The 19101-nt window shown below is 43.9% G+C and overlaps 2 protein-coding genes across 2 annotated transcripts in view; one reads left to right on the forward strand and one right to left on the reverse strand.

Annotated features, from left to right (window-relative positions):
* trim62.1 (tripartite motif containing 62, tandem duplicate 1) overlaps positions 1 to 6017 on the forward strand; it is a 29129-nt gene extending 23112 nt beyond the window's left edge. Inside the window, exons 5-6 of the mRNA XM_079157073.1 lie at positions 47 to 162; positions 2939 to 6017. Coding sequence (XP_079013199.1) covers positions 47 to 162; positions 2939 to 3489 — 667 coding nt within the window. The 3' untranslated portion in view covers positions 3490 to 6017. The remainder of the gene's footprint in view (positions 1 to 46; positions 163 to 2938) is intronic.
* Positions 6018 to 14289: 8272 nt separating this feature from the next.
* On the reverse strand, positions 14290 to 17601 carry LOC306694107 (uncharacterized protein). The gene is made up of 3 exons (XM_079156823.1): positions 17505 to 17601; positions 16819 to 16968; positions 14290 to 16301 (listed from the first exon to the last, which is right to left on the reverse strand). The coding sequence occupies exons 2-3, from the start codon at positions 16964 to 16966 to the stop codon at positions 15172 to 15174; spliced, it is 1278 nt and encodes a 425-aa protein (XP_079012949.1). The 5' UTR covers positions 16967 to 16968; positions 17505 to 17601; the 3' UTR covers positions 14290 to 15171.
* Positions 17602 to 19101: the final 1500 nt, after the last annotated feature.

The raw sequence follows: 19101 nt of genomic DNA on the forward strand, positions 1-19101 counted from the left end.
TAGATTTAGTCTGTTATTGATCTGTTCTGTTTTTTTTCTTTCCCAGAATTAAAGGGAAGATACATGAGACCAATCTGACATATGAAGACTTCCCGACATCCAAGTACATGGGGCCCTTACAGTACACAATATGGAAGTCTCTCTTCCAGGATATCTCACCAGGTATGTGTCCATGACGAACAGGAGATTTATGTTAGAAAATATACATTATATACTTTAAATATACTGTAATTTAGCATAAAGCACTGCAGGAGTTAAAGGGATGGTATACTTATCGGCTTCTTTTTTTTTGCCAGGAATTAAAAGAGAAGATCGATACCACTCTCTTGTGTTAAATATAGAGCTGCAGCCGATTAGCTTAGCTTCTCTTAAATGCTGGAAACAGCCGGCTAGTATGGCTCTGTTTGAATGTAACACAATCCAGCACCTCTATAGCTCACACTTTATATCTCCTCTCTTTATTCTGTGGGTTTTACACACCGTTATGATCTGGTGTATTTCTAGGCCAGGAGCCCATTTAAAACCACTAATTGCTGTTTCTTTAGCAAGCTTTAGAGATGCTGTAGCAGGATTGTGTTACCTCTGGACGGAGCCATGCAAGCTGTTTTTCAGTCTTTATGCTAAGCTAAGATAACCATCTTCTAGCTGGCTGTAGACTTCTATTTAATAGACAGATGGCAGAGGGGGTATCAGTCTTTTCATCTCACTGACGGCAAGAGAGAAACATTTTCCAAAATGTTCCTTTAAAAACAGGTTGATTATCTCATTTAGCTTCAGTAGCTAAATGTGTGACTCAGAAACACAGAGTGCAGGAACTGATCCTGCACTGAATTAGGATTGCTGGGATGCTTTGTCCTTTTTGGTCGGACCTAGAGGACGACGATGCCCTTCTGTGTTTGTCATTGCCTAGAGGAGCTCGACTCCCTCTGCACTACAGCCATCACTCACTCACAGGAGATTATTTAGAATAATGTGCTGAGGTATTTTTTTTTACTCCCTCAATCAATTCTCCCATTTCAGTCCGCCACTGGGCCGAGGGTGGAGGGGGAGGGGCAGGGGGAGGGTGGAGGGGGCATGCAGTTTTTTGGTCTCCCTTGACTGGCTGCCAAATGGAACAATTGGTTACGATCCATCACCAGCGGTTGCCTGAGACGAAATAAAGACATTCCTCCCATCATCCCTCGCTGTCACTGATGGGTTAGCGAGAATAACTACCAGACGTTGTGCTTTTCTTTTCTTTTTTTTTCTTCGCCCTTCTCATGTTCAGCAGGATAAATGGTTTCTCCGCTGATGTGTGTACGCTTGCAGGTTTCTCTGTATGACACAAAGAGGCACTCAGGTTATGAAATTTTAATGACTTGATTGTAGCAAACACTGGAGATGTCATTGACTAGAGAAGGCATTGTCCTGTCCGCTGGCCGGGCGCCAGACGTTTCACCTCCATTTATCCTGATATAAATATAGAGGAACTGAAAGAATGCCTTTCCCTCTCTTTCCTGAGAGCAAAGAGAACAAGCTGTTGTTGTTCAGCCTGATATGGTTCCGTAATAAGCAAACACGGGTGCCGATTCTCTCTCCCTAAAATCACATAACTGCACTGAGAAACGGCCTCCTACGGGCCCCGGAGCCTGTGGAGCGAGCTGGAGCAGCTCCTCCCGTCGCTGTAATTACTGCTTCACTGTATTATTTGCACCCTTCCTGTGGTCTGATATTGCGCTACACTAGCAGCCCCTGGAGAGCACTTGACTTTGAAGACTCTAGTTTATGCACGAAGGTAAAACAGATTACAAATAAAATGTTGCTCATCCTCCTGAAATAAAAGTCGAGCAGCAGTCGGTGGCGTCATCTTTTACCACAGGGCATGGCTTTGATCACCTCCTCTAGCTGTAACGAGAAACTGCCCACAGTGAGGCGCTCCATCCAGAGTAACCTGGACGTTGTTTCTGTAAAGATACAATGTTTGTAATAGTGTCCTGTGGTGGGAACAGATCTACTGCTGCGCCCCCGTTGTTGCTGTGAGACGAAAAATACCTAGCAGTTCACAACTTTTTTTTTTTTTTTTTTTTTCAGCGCTCAAGTGATGCGGCGAAGCATCGACCAATCGTATATTTTGTTCCCCCTGTTCCGCTCCATCTCCCCGGTGCATGTTAATGACATAACTACGTGAGCAACACATCAACGGACACTTGTCGACAAAATAGCTCGGCCCTTTTGTCGCTAGCTCTGTCGCTTGTAGTGTGAACACAGCACAAGGCGCATTTTAAACGTTGTTGTTGTTGCAGCATGCCATCTCCCCCTGCACTCTCTCCATCTTTACTATCAGTCTCTATTGTCAAAGATAACAGAGAGAAGCAAAAATGCAAAGAAAAAAAATCTCAATGCTTCGAGCGTCGCAAATTAAATTTAATTGGCCTCCACTGAGTTACGGGGATTTCACATACAATGTTAGACTTGAGCAGTACAGTTCCTGAGGAGCTGAGAGGACGGGCAGCTGAGTGACGGCAGCGTTTACTGGACTAGTAAAGTAGACGGGAAGAAAGCTGGCTTGTCCATGCTGGATAAGAAAATAAAACCAAAACCATTTCCAGTGACCTGCTGGTCAAAGAGTTTTCTGTACATATTTTCTTTTTTCTCTGGGAGCGTTTCAGAGATCAGTTCCATAACCTTGACCCCACCTCTCCTGTAAAGTGCCTGAGCAGCTTGGATGTATTTACTCGCTGCCTCAGCATAAAACTGTTCGCACAGCCTCTGCAACGATTAAGAAAAATGAGGCTCTGAGAATGACACTGCAGTCCTCCTCGCTTTGCTGTTTGGCCAAGCTCAGTCGTAACATATTGATGCGTTTGTTTAGTTTTTTCCCTACTTGTATCCATGACTGGCCTGTTTATCTAGGCTGACTGTTTGCTGACTCTTTGTGCTAAAACTGTCTCGTCCTCAGTGCCAGCAGCGTTGACCCTCGACCCCATAACAGCCCATCAAAGACTGATCCTGTCAGACGACTGTACTATAGTGGCCTACGGGAATCTCCATCCACAACCGCTGCAGGACTCCCCGCGCCGCTTTGACGTGGAGGTGTCTGTGCTGGGCGCTGAAGGCTTCGTGTCGGGCGTCCATTACTGGGAGGTGATGGTGTCGGAGAAGACCCAGTGGATGATCGGTGTGGCACACGAGACAGTCAGCCGCAAGGGCAGCATCCAGATCCAGCCCAGCCGCGGCTTCTACTGTATCGTTATGCACGACGGCAACCAGTATAGCGCCTGCACCGAGCCGTGGACCCGCCTCAATGTAAAGAGTAAGCTGGAGAAGGTGGGGGTGTACCTAGACTACCACAAAGGCCTGCTCATCTTCTACAATGCAGACGACATGTCCTGGCTCTATACCTACCGGGAGAAATTCCCCGCCAAGGTCTTCCCTTACTTCAGCCCGGGCCAGAGCCACGCCAACGGCAAGAACGTGCAGCCGCTGCGTATCAACACTGTGCGCCTTTAAGAGCTGCATCACACGTCTGCGGTCGAGATTGTCCTGACAGATGATTCACAGGACTTCAAAAGATTCTTCAGAAATCACTTTTTCAAAAATGTTTAATAGGGTGTGTGAAATGTTTCTTTCTTTCAGTTCAGTTCAGAGTCGTGCTTGATGTTGCTCTTAAGACCCGCGCTGTTATTTTTGTGTGACTTGAAACGACCGTACGATAATGGCGTGCACTTGAGCCTCATTCCACATCTTTAATTGAAAAGAGGACACTAAGTGGAGACGGAGGGACCCCTGGGCTCTTCTGGCGTCTGTGGCAGTGATTCCTCTTAAAGCCCCAGGCCCACCTTGCACACTCTCAGGGGGGGGGGGGGCACCGCTCTCCTTATCAAGCCCCAGGCTTGTCCGACTTGGCGTCTCCTCTCTTTCGGGGCAAGAGGACACTGAAGACGGGTCAGTCTTCTTCTCTGTGCTGTACAGTCGGCTTAGCTTTGTGTGTGTGGAATGTGTTTGACAGCACTCGGCTTTTGTGTGGCCAGCAGTAGACCTTGAACTCCAGGTCTGTTGGCACTTTTTACTCCGTGACCTCGGTTCCTCCTGCGGGTCACATCCACATGTGTCTGTTCAGTCTTTATCCTGGCGAGGTAAGCTCTTGTTCTACGTGCAGCAGCGATTATCCACGTGCCTGTCCACCGCCCAGCCCTACCCATGTGTGTTTTGGAGGTGGAGGTTGTCCAGAAATATGCTGCTGCTGATGGAGTGAGGATTTGCTTGTTTGTATATAAAGTATCAAGGGTTAAAAACAGTCTCTCATCATGCTGGCTCATGTTTAAGTTTCTGCATAACCTCAAGTATGCTAGTCATCAGCATACGCTACACCTGTGGGTTGTTCTGTCCACTGTAGTGTTGAATTCAAGTACATGTCTGCTTTCAGTCATGCTGTTTGATCATTTTGTCTTCAGATCAAAAGAATGTTAAACCGTGCAGTCTGCGTAGATAGCCCCGTGAGTTGGAGACCTCCTATAGGCTGCTCACACTGCTGTGCTATCCTTAGCCCTGGGCTAGGAGCTGGACCCTGGGGATGACTTTGCTGCTTTTCACACGCACATTGTTAAAACCCAGGGTTAACCTAAGCCCGGGGGCTCTACGATCCACACTGCACTTCTACTAGCCCTGGGTTAAATGTCGGTTGGAACATGTGACTAATGTTTACATTCTAGAGTGATGTGTGACTGCTCCGATTGGACAACAAAAACATGACGCGAATCCCATTGTTTACTTCAGAGCGGGTTTCACACTGGCAACTTTTATCCCCGTGTGTAGTAGATTTTCAGGAGATAACCCCACAAACTGAAATCTGACCCGGCTCCGGAGCGGCACATGCAAGCCCGAGGCTAAAGTCAGGGTTAGCCCTCTTTGGAATGTGCCGGTGTGAAAGCTCCCTCCGCCCCCGGCTAAGTGCACTGTGAAAAGCCCTATTGTTGTAATAGCTTAACTTCTCAGATTTGAAAATCTAAAAGGCTAAAATATGAATTATTACTCTAAAATTCGACAGAGACCGACTGAGCTCTCTTATTTTAAATCATATCATTATAAATGAAATCAAGCTGGATACTTTGGGAAGTGGCAATTATCAAGGAAAATGGCGATGAATGGATGCTAAATGTGCTATTCCTGTGTGACTGGCGTTCCCAAGGCTGCTGCTGTCTGGATCTCTGATAATTCCCCTGAGGCTCACCCATGTTTATTTCTTCGCCCCAGGTGCCTCAAGTGCTCTTGTTCATCACTAGTTGTACACAGGTCCTGCAGAATCTGCTCTAAGAGGCTCTGCTCGCTCGGCCAGGTCCAGCATATTGAGAGATGTAGCCGTGGGTGGGTGGACATGTGCACGGGTAGGTTTGTGCAGCCTGGTTCAGCTATAATTTTTAAATCCAGCTTTGGTTGTGCTTGCTAAAGCCATATGGCTCTCCGAGCATACCCATGTAGCGGCCAAAAAGTGATTATTACAAAACACTTTAGAATCAGATAGAACTTTGGTAAATCTCCAAAAAAGAACATCTCACTCTTCCTTTGCCGCTGTACATCTTTGCATTTGTGTGTGTGTGTGTGTGTGTGTTGTCTGTGTTGTCCATGTAAAAGAAAATTGGGGCAGTGCCCTTGTTTTTGTAGGATGTTATTCCGATATGTGCAGTATGAAGCAAACTAGGGTCAAATGGGAAGCAGCTGCAAATTATTGAAGCGGATCTACAGGTCTTTTTCTCTGGGATTTACTCAGCAAATACATCCAGATCACTCTGTAAATCTGTTTTGCGAAACAGGATTTGTGTAATTATGTGTGATGATCATAATTACCAGAAGGTTTAGACAGGACAGATTAAGTCATTTTACTTTTCTCTGATTGAGACCTTGAGGAGAAAATCCCAGCCAGCTGCTGCGTCAAAACAAATGCTTAAATTTGACCCCAGTTTGCTGTGTTGCAGACTTCAGTACTCTGCTTCATTAGAGACTTTCTGTTTGAATATCAAGAAGGAGATTATTGTCAGGTGGTGTTGGGTTACAGGTGGTGGTGGTGGTGGTGGTGGTGGTGGTGGTGGTGTTAATGACGTGAATTGTTAAAATGATTTATGATAACTATGACACTTTTAATGATTATAATGATGATTGTGTCTTTTGATGATGGCCGCTGTGCACCCATCATTGTGTGAACACACTTTAGTGCGCTTTAGCTGCAGCTGAGGTTTGTGGGTAATGTTTTAATGTAAAAATAAATTACTGCAAAAATCAGCCTGTCTCTTTATCTTTGTCCTGGTCACATGAACACACAGGCTGTAGAGCATCAATACGGATTTTTACCCCAAATTTAAAATCTGAACAGTCTACAGTAGCCATGACTGAATGAATAACTGATCGATCAAACACTGAATTGTTCTGTATTAAATATGGATGAAGTCCTGTCATGGCCGATGCCTGATCCACTTAATAAGGTCCGGTTTCAGCATACTAGATTGAGGCATCCCTCGTTTCCAATCTGGGGGTTCGTAGCCTCTAAGAGGTCGCAAGTTAGAGCTCAGGGTTTGTGGGATGAACAATTTAAGAGATATGAAAAAAATTCAGATATTTCTCATATTGTTGCTATTTTCTTGTAAAATACTGGATGGTTTTACCTGCTCAGGCCTATAAAACTAAGGACCTACAGCCATGCTAGTAGTCCAGTAATAATGTAAATGTATCTAGAATTGCAACAATAGCTGCTTTAAAGTTATCCTCTTAGACTTTAACATACAAAATGTGTTATTGAATAATCCGAATGGAAAAACCTAGTAACAATAATTATTTCATATTTGAAAGGGTTACAATTGGGGATGCACAGTATTTATTTTACTTGTATTTGAAATACAATTATTTTTGAGTATTTTATAATTGGTATTTGCCACCTCCAATGATTGGTGTGAGGTTGACCCACATTTTTAGGTAACATACCTGCACGAGAGCGTCTCTGTGAGGCTGTGCTCGGGCACAGTGATGCTTTGAGCTAAATGCTAACGGCAGCATGCTATAGCGCTCACAATGACAACATGCTGATGTTTAGCAGGTGTAATGTTTATCATGTTCATAGTGCATTAGCATGCTAACATCAGCTAATTAGCGCTAAACACAATTGGAACATCATTAGTATTTGGTATTATTTGGTATATTTGGTCGTAAACCAACAAGTTACTCCGTTTCCTGAGGAAGCTGAGAGCCTTTAACATGTGCAGCAAGATGTTCAAAATATTCAATAAGTCTGTTGTGGCCAGTGCACTGTACTTCGCTGTGGTCGCAGCATTGGAGTCGGCAACAACAACAGACTTAATGAACTGATTAGGAAGGCTGGCTCAGTAATTGGGTGCACACCAGACACCTTTGAAGTTGTAGTGGAGAGAAAGACACTGAACAAACTGTTTCCCATTATGGATAACCCTGACCCCCCCTCTCAACCACCTACTGGACGGACAGCAGAGCTCTTTCTCTAACAGACTGCTTCATACAATAGTTCCTGCCCAAGGCAATAATCCTCTACAACACCTCAGCTGTCTAACAAATACTCTCAGCTTTATAGTTTCCGTCTAAACCAGCCTTCACTCTGTTTTACTCCTTCAATAACCTGCACATCATTATACTCCCCGCTACCTTATTTCATTTAATTTCAAACAAAACGTATGTACTCTAATGTATACAGTATATAGTATTTCGTCCTATTTTCATATTTCAGATTCTAGTTGTTGTGGTTTGGCATATTTATATTGTATATAAATATATTCTTCATGTTGTGTATTTTATAGATCTATATCTTTAGTATTGACATGTATATTTATATGTGTATTTACTGTTGCTGTGGATACTGCTGTTACACAATATTGGACAAATTAAAACGTTGACCTGCTGGCACTACATCAAAAGTCGAGATCAACAAAGTCAGTGGGACTTCTCTGGGAACCACAAGTGTCTGTACAAACGTTCAAAGCAATTATCCAATTCAGATGAAAATCACTCTTTACTTAAAGTGCTCATAGCTCCCTAAAAATGTTGTCTTTGAGAAGTTTGACATGCTTCATTTGAAAGGGCCATGAGCTAAAATGGTAGAAAACCAGTGCTGTAGAGGACATACTACGTGTCAGTTTGCTTTAATACTGACACTGGTGTAGTGTTGTTACCTTTAGTCAGAGAGTGAACATGATCTATCCTGTTCATTTGAGAGCAAGATAATCAACAGAGTTGAAAATGAAACCCTCAAAATGAAACATATCTGGGAGGCAGACGAATCGTCTTTTGAAATGTAGGACGGCTCTGCTTGTCAATACCTGTTCCAGTTGAGTAAGGATTTCATGCCAGGCATTTTAGTTGAGATGTGCCAAAATCTCAGTCCTATGCCATCCAGCTGGGAGGTGGGAGGTTGTGCACTCTTTTTATTACTGTTCTCTAATTTGGCATAGGCTGAGGGCCAGGCATGTGACATGATGAATAACAAGATGTGTGCATGGGTTCAGTGTTCCCTCACTGCGGGTGAGCGGCCGCTTTCAATAGGTCCTCTTGATTTGCCATCTGTGACGCGTTTGAATGACTGGTTGTTATACTGGTGGGAATAAATTATCATACAGTTTGAAATCCTGATAGAAAGCTAGAATCTGAGTCATGCACTGCGTCAGAAACCCAGAAAGTGATGGGTTTTTTTTTGTGCAACTTTGTACCCTCCTACTTTGTTATTTCACACTCTGAAGTTGACTCGTGTTGCATCATGGTTACAGCTGTTCCACAACAAACTGTGCAGTTTGAAGCGGAGCGCCGTTTATTCACAGCAGACCCTCAGGACAAGCGGCTTCATATCCCCAGCTTTTACTCGGAGGACTTTTCTCCTCTCACTCCTGTGATTGAGACATTTATATCGGAGAAAAAGGTGTCCTTCCTGTAATAGACATTTTTACCTGAGGGGAAAGTGTCCATTAAAAAGTCACTGAGCTCTCCTTTGAGAGACCTTTATCTGATTCCAGTGTGATGTGGCCCTCCTGAGGCACGAGTGTAAGGTTTTTAATCTCGTAAGCGATGGAAAAAACAGAAATGAATGTGCTATTTTGTTATCACTCACAGTTGAAGAACAAGAACTGCAGCGAACGCTGGTGGCACAAATCACCAGATACCATATTATTATACATGTTTTAGGATTATGTTAATATCAGGTTGAATATTGCTTAAGGCTTAATGGTTATACAGTAACAATAAAAAAACAAACTGTTTTGAAGCCATCTTCTGAAACAATAAGTCGAATCAGTTGAGGGACAGAAAAATAACCACCAATTGTTTTGATGATTGATACATTATTTAAGTAATTTAGCAAGAAAAAATACCAAACATGTCCTGCTTCCAGCTCGTCAAATATGGAGATTTCTCTCTTTTTTTTATCTTATTACAAATAAGGTATATTTAGGTTTTGGACGGTTGGTTGGACGGTCTGACATCAATCTGTTCAATCTGAACATTGATTAAGATATACGCACACACTCTCTAGTGCCCTGGAGGATGTATTACAATAGCCCCAGTCATGATGGTGGGGTTATAGAATTGCACTTCTCTGGTTATTTACTTCATTTTATATACAAACATATTTTCAAACATTGGAATATTTACAGGAATACCTACATATTTAAGTTACTTTAGCAGTCTGTTGTAAGCTATTGGCTTTTCTTTTGTTTTTAGGGGTTATCTGAAATTAATATTAGGCTATAGCTCTAAAAAAAAAAAAAAGATGTGCCGTGCAATTTAAGAGTCTCCAAAATGATTCATCAGGCTGATGGGAGCAGTTAAATTACTGTTCTGTTAAAGCAATAAACTGAAACACTATTAGGAAGAAAATGATCTCAACTCTGCCTAATACCATACTTAATATGTCTCATGACATTCATACAAGTCAAACATTACAAAATATATCCTCAAACACACAGAACCACTGCACTCATTAACTCTCTGTCTGAAGCAATCATTTGCTGTCCTAAAATAGCATGGACACGCACGCATAATGCACGTGGTCCTCTCATTTGATCTCGTGCTGCGGTCGTTGCTTGCACAGGGTCTCTGCACTTTGAAAGAGGCGGCGTGCGGTCTGCTCAGCCCTGAGGCTATACGTCAAGGAAAGGCAACCAGAACCCGCTTCATCCGTCTCACGTTACTTCCCAAAGCTCGTCTATCAAACATTTAGGGAGCTTCAAGCTCTGAGGTCTTAGTCGCTCTGAGTTGCACCAAGAGTGCCCTCTGGTGTTGACATCTGTGTCCCGGCTGCTCGCCTGGAGCTCCAACACTTGACAGCTCAGGCTTGATGAGTCCTACGCGGTGCGAGTACAAGGCTCTTCGTGCCACGTTGAGATTCTCCAGTTACACACGACACCTCTTTGTTTCATTTACAGCAGGGGTCTCAAACTCGCGGCCCGCGGGCCAAATGCGGCCCGCCGGACGCTAGTTTGAGGCCCCCGCCTTGATATGAAAGTTTAATGTTAGTGCGGCCCGCGCGAGTTTGACATGGATGCTGTATGGTATCATGTACCCAGAAATGACAGCTTAAAGCTGTGTGCACACCGGACACAATTGACACGATTTTGTCTCGCCCATACGCGAGCGAGCCCGCCTGTTTTGCTTTTTCTCTCATCATCCATGACTGAGATCACCACCATCACTGCGCTGTACTGCTCTGAAAGTCCGAAGCTCCGCTGTCATTTCTGGGTACATGATACCCTCTGGAGGCGTCACATTCTCCCTAGTTCTCCCTATAAACGTGCATTTTTTTCACACTGACAGGCTCAGATAGTTACAATAAGTGTCCGACAACATACTAGAAAGGAGAAATGAACGTATGTCTACCTTTAGCTTGAGATCGCTGTTTGTTGTTGTTCTGTTGCTGTGTGGACTAAAGGGGTGTTCACAGCAAAAGCGACAAAAATAATCGCAAAATACTCAAAAATACTCCCATGGTCAGTAAACGGCCGCCGGTAAACTGTGGGTTTTTCCCCCAGTTCTATCCTTCAGTGCTGCTGCTCTGAGCCGGCTGCCTGCCAGCTAGCAGTGGTTCAGTCCTCCGGTCCAGTCCCGCGAAAAAAATAAACAACCTCCGGTCTGCATTGACTTTGTATGTAATCTCGTCGGTTTTCCTCCGGTTCTCTCCCTCCGAAACTCCCGGTCAGGTAAACCGCCAGCGAACTCCGGTCCAGTCCCATTCCCCCGGTCAGGGGAAGTTCACAGGGGATTCACCGGCTCTCTCCCTCCAGAGCCGGCTGCGAAACATAAACTCTCCTGGTCGTTAAACGGTTGTCGGTAAACTCTGTCTTCCATAAACTGCAGCGGGCACAGCAGCCTGCAGGACACCGCACAGGACCTGTGTGCAGTAACGTTATGAGACTCTCCACACTGATTGGCTCTCGCAACAAACAGCGATCTCAAGCTAAAGGTAGACATACGTTCATTTCTCCTTTCTAGTATGTTGTCGGACACTTATTGTAACTATCTGATCCTGTCAGTGTGAAAAAAATGCACGTTTATAGGGAGAACTTATAATATAAATATTAAACGGCCACCACAAACACTTTGTGTTTCCATGGTTTCTGACGTTCAACCAATCACTAACTGTGCCGTGCTCGACGTCATATGCAGGCGCAGGACCCTGAGCCAATCTGGTACCAGCGGAAATTACGTTCTTTGTACGTCAGCTAAACACTAAAACTTAAACTTCAACACAACAGCGATACCTAGTGGAATTATATATTACACAGCCCCAAACATGTCTTTCTCAAAGCCTGCAGTGAAGAGAAAGGTTGGTGATGAGCACAGACAATTTCAGGAAAAGTGGGAAATTCAGTATTTCTTTGTGGAGCACAGGGGCACTCCGACGTGTCTTATTTGCACAGAGAAAGTTGCGGTGCATAAGGAATACAATTTGAAACGTCATTACACAACTAGACATGCTGAGGACTATGCAAAATACCAGGGAGATGAGAGAGCCAACCGAGTTGCCAATCTTAAAACATGTCTACTGAAGCAACAAGATTTTTTTAAGAAAGTAACCAAAGAGAATAACGCAGCAGTCGAAGCTAGCTATGTGGTTAGTGAGATGATTGCTAAAGCAGGAAAGCCATTTACAGAAGGTGAATTTGTCAAAAAGTGCCTGTTACAGGCTGCAAGTATTGTCTGTCCAGAAAAGAAAGGTCAGTTCAGCAACATCAGCCTTTCTGCCAACACCGTGGCAGAGCGCATTTGTGACATGTCAAGTGACATTTATGATCAACTGTGTGAGAAAGCAAAATGTTTCAGTGTATACTCAGTCGCTCTTGATGAGACCACAGACATCACTGACACTGCCCAGCTCGCAATATATGTCCGTGGTGTTGATGACAATTTTGAAGTGACAGAGGAGTTGCTCACAGTAATGCCAATGCATGGCCAGACCACCGCTCAGGAGATATTTCACCAGCTGTGTGATGCCATTGAGAATGCCGGTTTTTCATGGAAGAGATTTGTTGGGATAACAACTGATGGAGCGCCATCAATGACAGGGAGGAAAAATGGACTGGTGGCACTTGTTCAAAAAAAACTGGAAGAGGAGGGTGTGGAGGAAGCCATAGCTCTGCACTGCATTATCCATCAGCAGGCCCTTTGCAGCAAATGCCTGAAATTTGACAACGTGATGTCTGTTGTTGTGCAATGCATCAACCACATCAGATCCAGGGGCTTAAAACACAGAAGGTTCCGTGCTTTTTTAGAAGAAATGGAGTCAGAATATGGGGACGTGCTTTACTTCACCGAGGTACGTTGGCTCAGCAGGGGAAACATGTTGAAGAGATTTTTTGAGTTGAGAGCAGAAGTGAAAGTCTTCATGGAGAAGAATGGGGTGGCTGTTCCTGTGTTAAGTGATCCTATATGGCTCATGGACTTAGCTTTTCTTGTTGATGTCACGCATGAGCTTAATGTACTGAACAAGAGGTTACAAGGCCAGGGGCAACTTGTCAGTGCTGCCTATGACAATGTGAGAGCATTCTCCACAAAACTTATGCTATGGAAAGTTCAGCTATCTCAGACAAACCTTTGCCATTTCCCAGCATGCAAGGCACTTGTGGATGCAGGCACACCATTCAGTGGTGAGAAGTATGCTGATGCCATTTTGAAGCTACAGGAGGAATTTGACCACAGATTTGCAGACTTCAAGACGCACAGAGCCACATTTCAAATTTTTGCGGACCCCTTCTCCTTTGATGTGCAAGATGCCCCTCCTGTGCTTCAAATGGAGCTCATTGACCTGCAGTGCAACTCTGAACTCAAAGCCAAGTTCAGGGAGGTGAGTGGAAGAGCAGACAAGCTTGGGCAATTTTTGAGAGAATTGACTCCCAGCTTCCCTGAGCTTTCCAGAATGTTCAAGCGGACCATGTGCCTTTTTGGGAGCACGTACTTGTGTGAAAAGCTCTTCTCCACCTTGAACTTCAATAAGTCCAAGTACAGGACCAGACTTACTGATGAGCATCTTCAAAGTCTACTGAGGGTCTCAATTGCTTCCTCCCTCAAGCCAAATGTGGCTCGGCTATGCAAGAGGAAGCGCTGCCAGACCTCTAGCCAAAAGTAGGCAAGAGAAGCCATGTTCAGAACAGCTCATGTTGAAAGTTTCATTAATGTTCATGTTAAAGGTTAAATAACTGTTAATACTGTTAATTTGAATCTGAAAAAAAATAATTTCTCTACCCACCAACTATATGTGGTTTCTTAAGTTTTTCTTATTTGCTGTTTTATTATTATTTTATTTATTTATTACTGATTGATTGATTTATTTTCTTTATTCTTTATTTGTTTATTTATTTTTTCATCTTATTTTGTGTAGAAAATTAAAAATTAAGATATTTGAGAACAGTGGAATGTTTTATCAGAGCTTTTCTTGTGGAAAACCGGAACCAAAGCACTGAAAAAGTGTAGGGTATAGCAGAAGCAAAAGCATTGAAGACAGTTTTTTTTTCTTTTTTTTTCTGTTTTTAATAAATGCGTTTTTTTTGTTGAAAACCTGATGCGGCCCAGCCTCACCCAGACCCTAGCTCCAGTGGCCCCCAGGTAAATTGAGTTTGAGACCCCTGATTTACAGGGAACAGCCGAGAGTTAGATGAGAAGTTGATTGTCTGGAATCGGTCCGATCCACCCAGTCAAGCTAGCAGAGAGGAAGTCACTGACCACAGAGTAAAAACAAGGTCCTTTGTAGGGATTAAACTAAAGATTGAACAGAAACAACACACACACACACAACACGTGTATCAGTGAGCTAGGTGTGCTGGTAGGCTTGTTTATTTCATGTTACCAGTTGTTATGCTATGCTAAGCTAAACGACTGCTGGCTGTAACTTCAGCTTTATGTTTATCGTGATGAGATTATTTCCGGTTCTCTCTAATCTTTCTGAAATATTGGATAGTTTGAATTATTTTGATTATTTGAGTTTAAATGAAACTACATGAGCGGTTCAGAGGAGAAATCTCTCTTTGGTGAAACTGTTAATGTAGTCAAAACATTTCTACCTGAAATATGGTGGAGCAGAACTATAAATGGAAACACTCAAAAAAAGAAAGAGTAGCCTACACGTGCCTATCAATTGTACTTAAAGTGCATTACTTGACTAAATGGCCGCTGCGGAGTACAATCCTTTGAAACAAGCTGATTTAAGAACAAAGACAAAACTACAAAGGAGAAGAACACAACCTGTGGCACACACTCAAGTCACTCCGTATTTATTTATATTGCTTTATGTAGGGTTTGTGTGATGCAGCATCATATTACTACTTTGAAAACACCCTTTTCCCCTGGATTGGTCTTATTTACTTTGGAGAGGCTCGTTCTATAACCCCTTGAGTATTGACAAATTGCTGCAGGTCTTGAGGCTCTGAACAATAAAAACAGGCCTTCCAGCCGCCTGTTTCTGTCTAGTTTAGTGTCTTACTACCAAGCACGCCTCAACCTGCCTCCTCAGCACCTTTCAGCGGTTTCCTCATATTATCCTTCACATGTGAATAGCTGCTCAGAAATGCTTATTTACACTCTATTCAAGCCAGTGTTGACAGGTAGACCTGCCATCTGCACACATGCAATATTAATCTGGTGATCCTGTTGCATTCGGCCTCCAATCAGCATCCACTATTGCGTCTCACTAGTCTGGTGTTATACAAGTGTTTCATTGTGAGAGGTGTGTGCATTGCTTGTGCTTGCTGCAGATGAAACAAAAGATTTGATACACAGCTCCAGCAGAGTCTCTATAGTCCTGATCAGAAGAATGTTCACACTGAGGTTTAAAGGCAGCACAAAGATGGAGAGCACAGCCACAACCCCTATCATTACATTCACCCCCGGGCAGGGAAACCCCCCCCGTCGCCACCCTCTTTGGCTCCTGTTTTGTGCGTCCACGTCCTCCGTGATAAATGTCAATGGTATACATTTCTTCGTCCGTTCGTGCTCCTGTCCTCTTCTCTCTGCAGGCAAACATGCAGGGGTGATGAGAACAAAGTCTCCATGGTGATGTGCCGACATCTGCACGCTGATCCAGGAATATGCTCTGTGAACACTGCAGCTGCTCTCTGTTTTCCCTGGGTCAACACACTGTGCTGGCTCCGACTCCGGCGTCCCAGGGCTCGGAGGCTTGGAGGACCCGGACAGCGCTGTGGCGAGGTCATGCCAGCTACTGTCGCCGTTATTGTTAACTCCCTGTTTCTCTTTGCGTGTCCTTGCCATCTGTGCAGGGGCCCGGTGTCGACGGTGCAGACCTGTGCTCATGGTCAGGAGGAACAGGAGGAGGGAGAGGAAGGCCATGCCCCAGCAGGGATTCACAGTGCTGGACATGGGGCTGAACAGGTTGGGCAAGCATGGGATGAGGGAGTTGGTCGTGAGCCAACAGGCAGCAGCCCGCGCTTCCTCGCTCTTCCATCGCCACCTGACATTGAGGGCGACGACGACCCACACTGACAGGCAGCAGAGGTAGCTGACAGCGTGATGAGACAACTCCTTTTCTTTGTTTTTGTTGTCTTTGCTGTCCTCCTCCTCTTCAGCAGTTACCTCCCCAAGATAACAACCGTGTCCATCAGAGCCCGCTGTCTGACTCACTGCCCTGTGAGCGACATCAGAAAGAGGCCCCAGCAGTCTGGTCAGAGTCTCCACTGCAACCAGAGGCGTGGTCAGAAGCAACACGGCGCCGTATGTGTGGCTGATAAAGATCAGGAAGCGCAGGGCAACAACATCAACTAGTGGGGTCAGCTCAGTTAGCCAGGATTCAGAGATGCAAAGGAAACTCAGAAACACTGTGGGAGGGAAAAAAAGATAAAGTCTAAGTGATGTGATTGAATTAGACCAGTGACTCCCAAACAGGTGCATGTGGAAAGATGGTGAAGCAGCTCGACTAGTTTGAGGGAAAAAATTAGTTGAAAGAGACTCTCAAGACATGATTGAAGACATACATTTTATGAATTTCAACTTGTGTCTTGTATGTCTTTTTTTTATTAGTAGTAGTTAGAAATTCTTGAAATTGCATCTACTATTTAAACCTCTTAAAATATATCCGGAATCTATAAATATGCCAATATTGCTCATTTCAAAAGTTGAACTGCTGTCCTACTTCACTGTAAAGATTATTTCACTATCATCATTATCAATGAATCCACTAATCCTTTGGTCGATAAAATGTAAAAACATAAATACATTTAAAAAAACTTAGACAGATGCCATCACAATAGCTTTAAACCAAAAGTGACATCCAAAACCCAAAGTTACCCAAAGCACGGTGGTGACCAGTACACCTGGTCATGTGCTGATTCTCACCTGCGACCAGGAAGTCGGTGAAGACCAGGAGGCAGCAGCAGCAGAAGCTGACGAGACTGCATGAGGCAGCCAGTGAGGGCAGGAAGAGGAGACTGCAGGCCAGTTTGCACACACACAACACTGCTGCTTCTTCCAACACACCATCCATGGCTGCAACAAGACAACACATACGTCAACATATCCAAAAACTGGTTTTCCTTTTTGCCTCGGGGTGGAGGAGCTCGGGAATGTCTGGTACTCTGCTGTCAGTTAACCCCCCACCATTGTTTATATATATAACATACGTTCCACTGTCAGTGAATCTTTCTGGCCCGTGGTAGCAGATCAATATTTTTGTTGTTTACATTAGTAGTGAACCCTGGACCAGACACGTTTACACTCAATCAGAAATCAAGAAACTCAGGACTAAGTTCAGCTGTCGAGATTTGAATTGATTTCAAACGTGATATTTAACACCAGCAATGAATATACAAATGCCATGAAACTCCTAATGTGAACACGCGCATGCAAATTTACAGACAGACTGGAAATAAGTCAGCCACCTGACCGTGGTACTGAACAGACTGGTTCCACCTGTAAATACCACATTATCTCTTATCCTATGGTTACAGTATGACACTTCAAACTCTGTAACAGAAAACTATGAATCTACGTCAACAACTGCTGTGAGATCCACAAGTTCTTACCTGGACTCACAGGAGCCTTCAGAGCAGCATGTCATAATGAGCTTCAAATGTTTCATCCGTTCTCTTCACCTCCCCCTTCTGCTCCGCCCTCATGGGGATAATGACCTCCTCCTCGCCCCCCCCCCCCCCCCCGTGCTCCCTGCTGCACCTGGCCTGTGTGGAGGTGAGAGAACATGTGCGACTCAGAGGGTGTGGCCCTGTTTGTACAGACAAGAAAACCCGTCTAACAACTTACTAACTAAGAGTGAGAGATGCAAAGTACTTGTGTGTTGAAATGAACTTGTTGACACCCGTGAAGGATGTCCTGTATAAAATATGTTTTGAGTTTCACTGAGAATGTACAAACATTCCTGTGTTACACCCTCCTTGATCAAACTACAGTATGTTTACACACATGCAGGGTGTTTCTTAAAGCAGGAATAGACTGTACTGTAGATCACATAACACAGAACAATGTGATACATTTGTGCTTTTAAATACTTCATTTTAACCTCAGACCCTATTAAAATACTGCTCCCCATCAGTTATGAAGAGACTGGTTTGAAACACGATGCTTCCCACAGGTAGAAGGAGATATGAAAAAACATTCAAGTTCAAAACCTCTTTATTCTTAAAAACACGTCAGTCTGTGAGTGAAAGTGCATGCTTGGCCTTGGAAACAGCAGTTGACAAAACAGTTGACCCCAACAGAAGTTCTGGGTCTTTTGATCGTATCACATGATCTTCTTCAGTAGATGGAGTTTGCCGAATTGTCGTGAAATTGTGATTTTCCGAGCCCTTTGAGGACTTCTCTTTCATGTTGGCTTAAAAGCTAAATTTGAAAGTTGATTCTTTATTCTCAAAAACCCAAGAACTAAATGGTCCTTGTGGCGTTTCCGAGGTCAAGAAGGAACTCTGAAGCTCAGCTATTGAGCCAATGAGGACGAGAAATCCTAAGAATGCTCCGGGGGAGAAAAAGTAACATCTACAAACTTCATCCGCTGAGGAACATTGTGTAATACGATCAAAATCTCTCTGGAAAGCTAAAAGGACCTGGTCATGAGGCTCATAAACATGTCGATGTGTTCTACTGATACAAAGAACAGGTTTGCGAACCACATTTTAATATACTGTACGGTTTTATTTTTTTTCTTTCTGAGGTACATATGCAGCAGGAGACAGGAGGTTGTGCAGAGCAGAGTCAAACAATTTGTTTTTGAAGATCTAAACAACTGCTTCATCTGTACATGATTACGTTTCTTTGAACTGCAAGTGAAAAATGATGTGAAGTATTTTAATTCAGTATATAGAAGGGGGTGACATGTCTAATGAATAGAAGTTAACAGAGCAAATTTAAACTGCTTGTATTTAGTTTTAGCGTATGTTAGATCCACAGGTTGGCAGTGAGGGTTCTGTGGAAGTTTGGCACAGTCCTACTTCTCTTCCTCTTTTGTATCCTCAGTCTGACTTATGTCACAGATATGAGATAGAGTCCTGTGGAGTTTGCATTTCCTATGAATTTTCCTTTTAAATTTGAATGTGTGTGTGTGTGTGTGTGTGTGTGTGTGTGTGTGTGACTTTGTATGTCAGGTAACAAAGCAGCCATGTGTGTGGGGTT

Source organism: Pholis gunnellus (assembly GCF_910591455.1).
Source record: "Pholis gunnellus genome assembly, chromosome: 3".
Taxonomy (NCBI): Eukaryota; Metazoa; Chordata; class Actinopteri; order Perciformes; family Pholidae; genus Pholis; species Pholis gunnellus.

Bases quoted from the DNA above. Each gene is read 5' to 3' on its own strand.
- LOC306694107 (XM_079156823.1), bottom strand. From the start codon at position 16,966: ATGGATGGTGTGTTGGAAGAAGCAGCAGTGTTGTGTGTGTGCAAACTG. The intron at 16,302-16,818 runs GTGAGAATCAGC...TCCCTCCCACAG, and splicing joins CACCGACTTCCTGGTCGCAG to TGTTTCTGAGTTTCCTTTGC.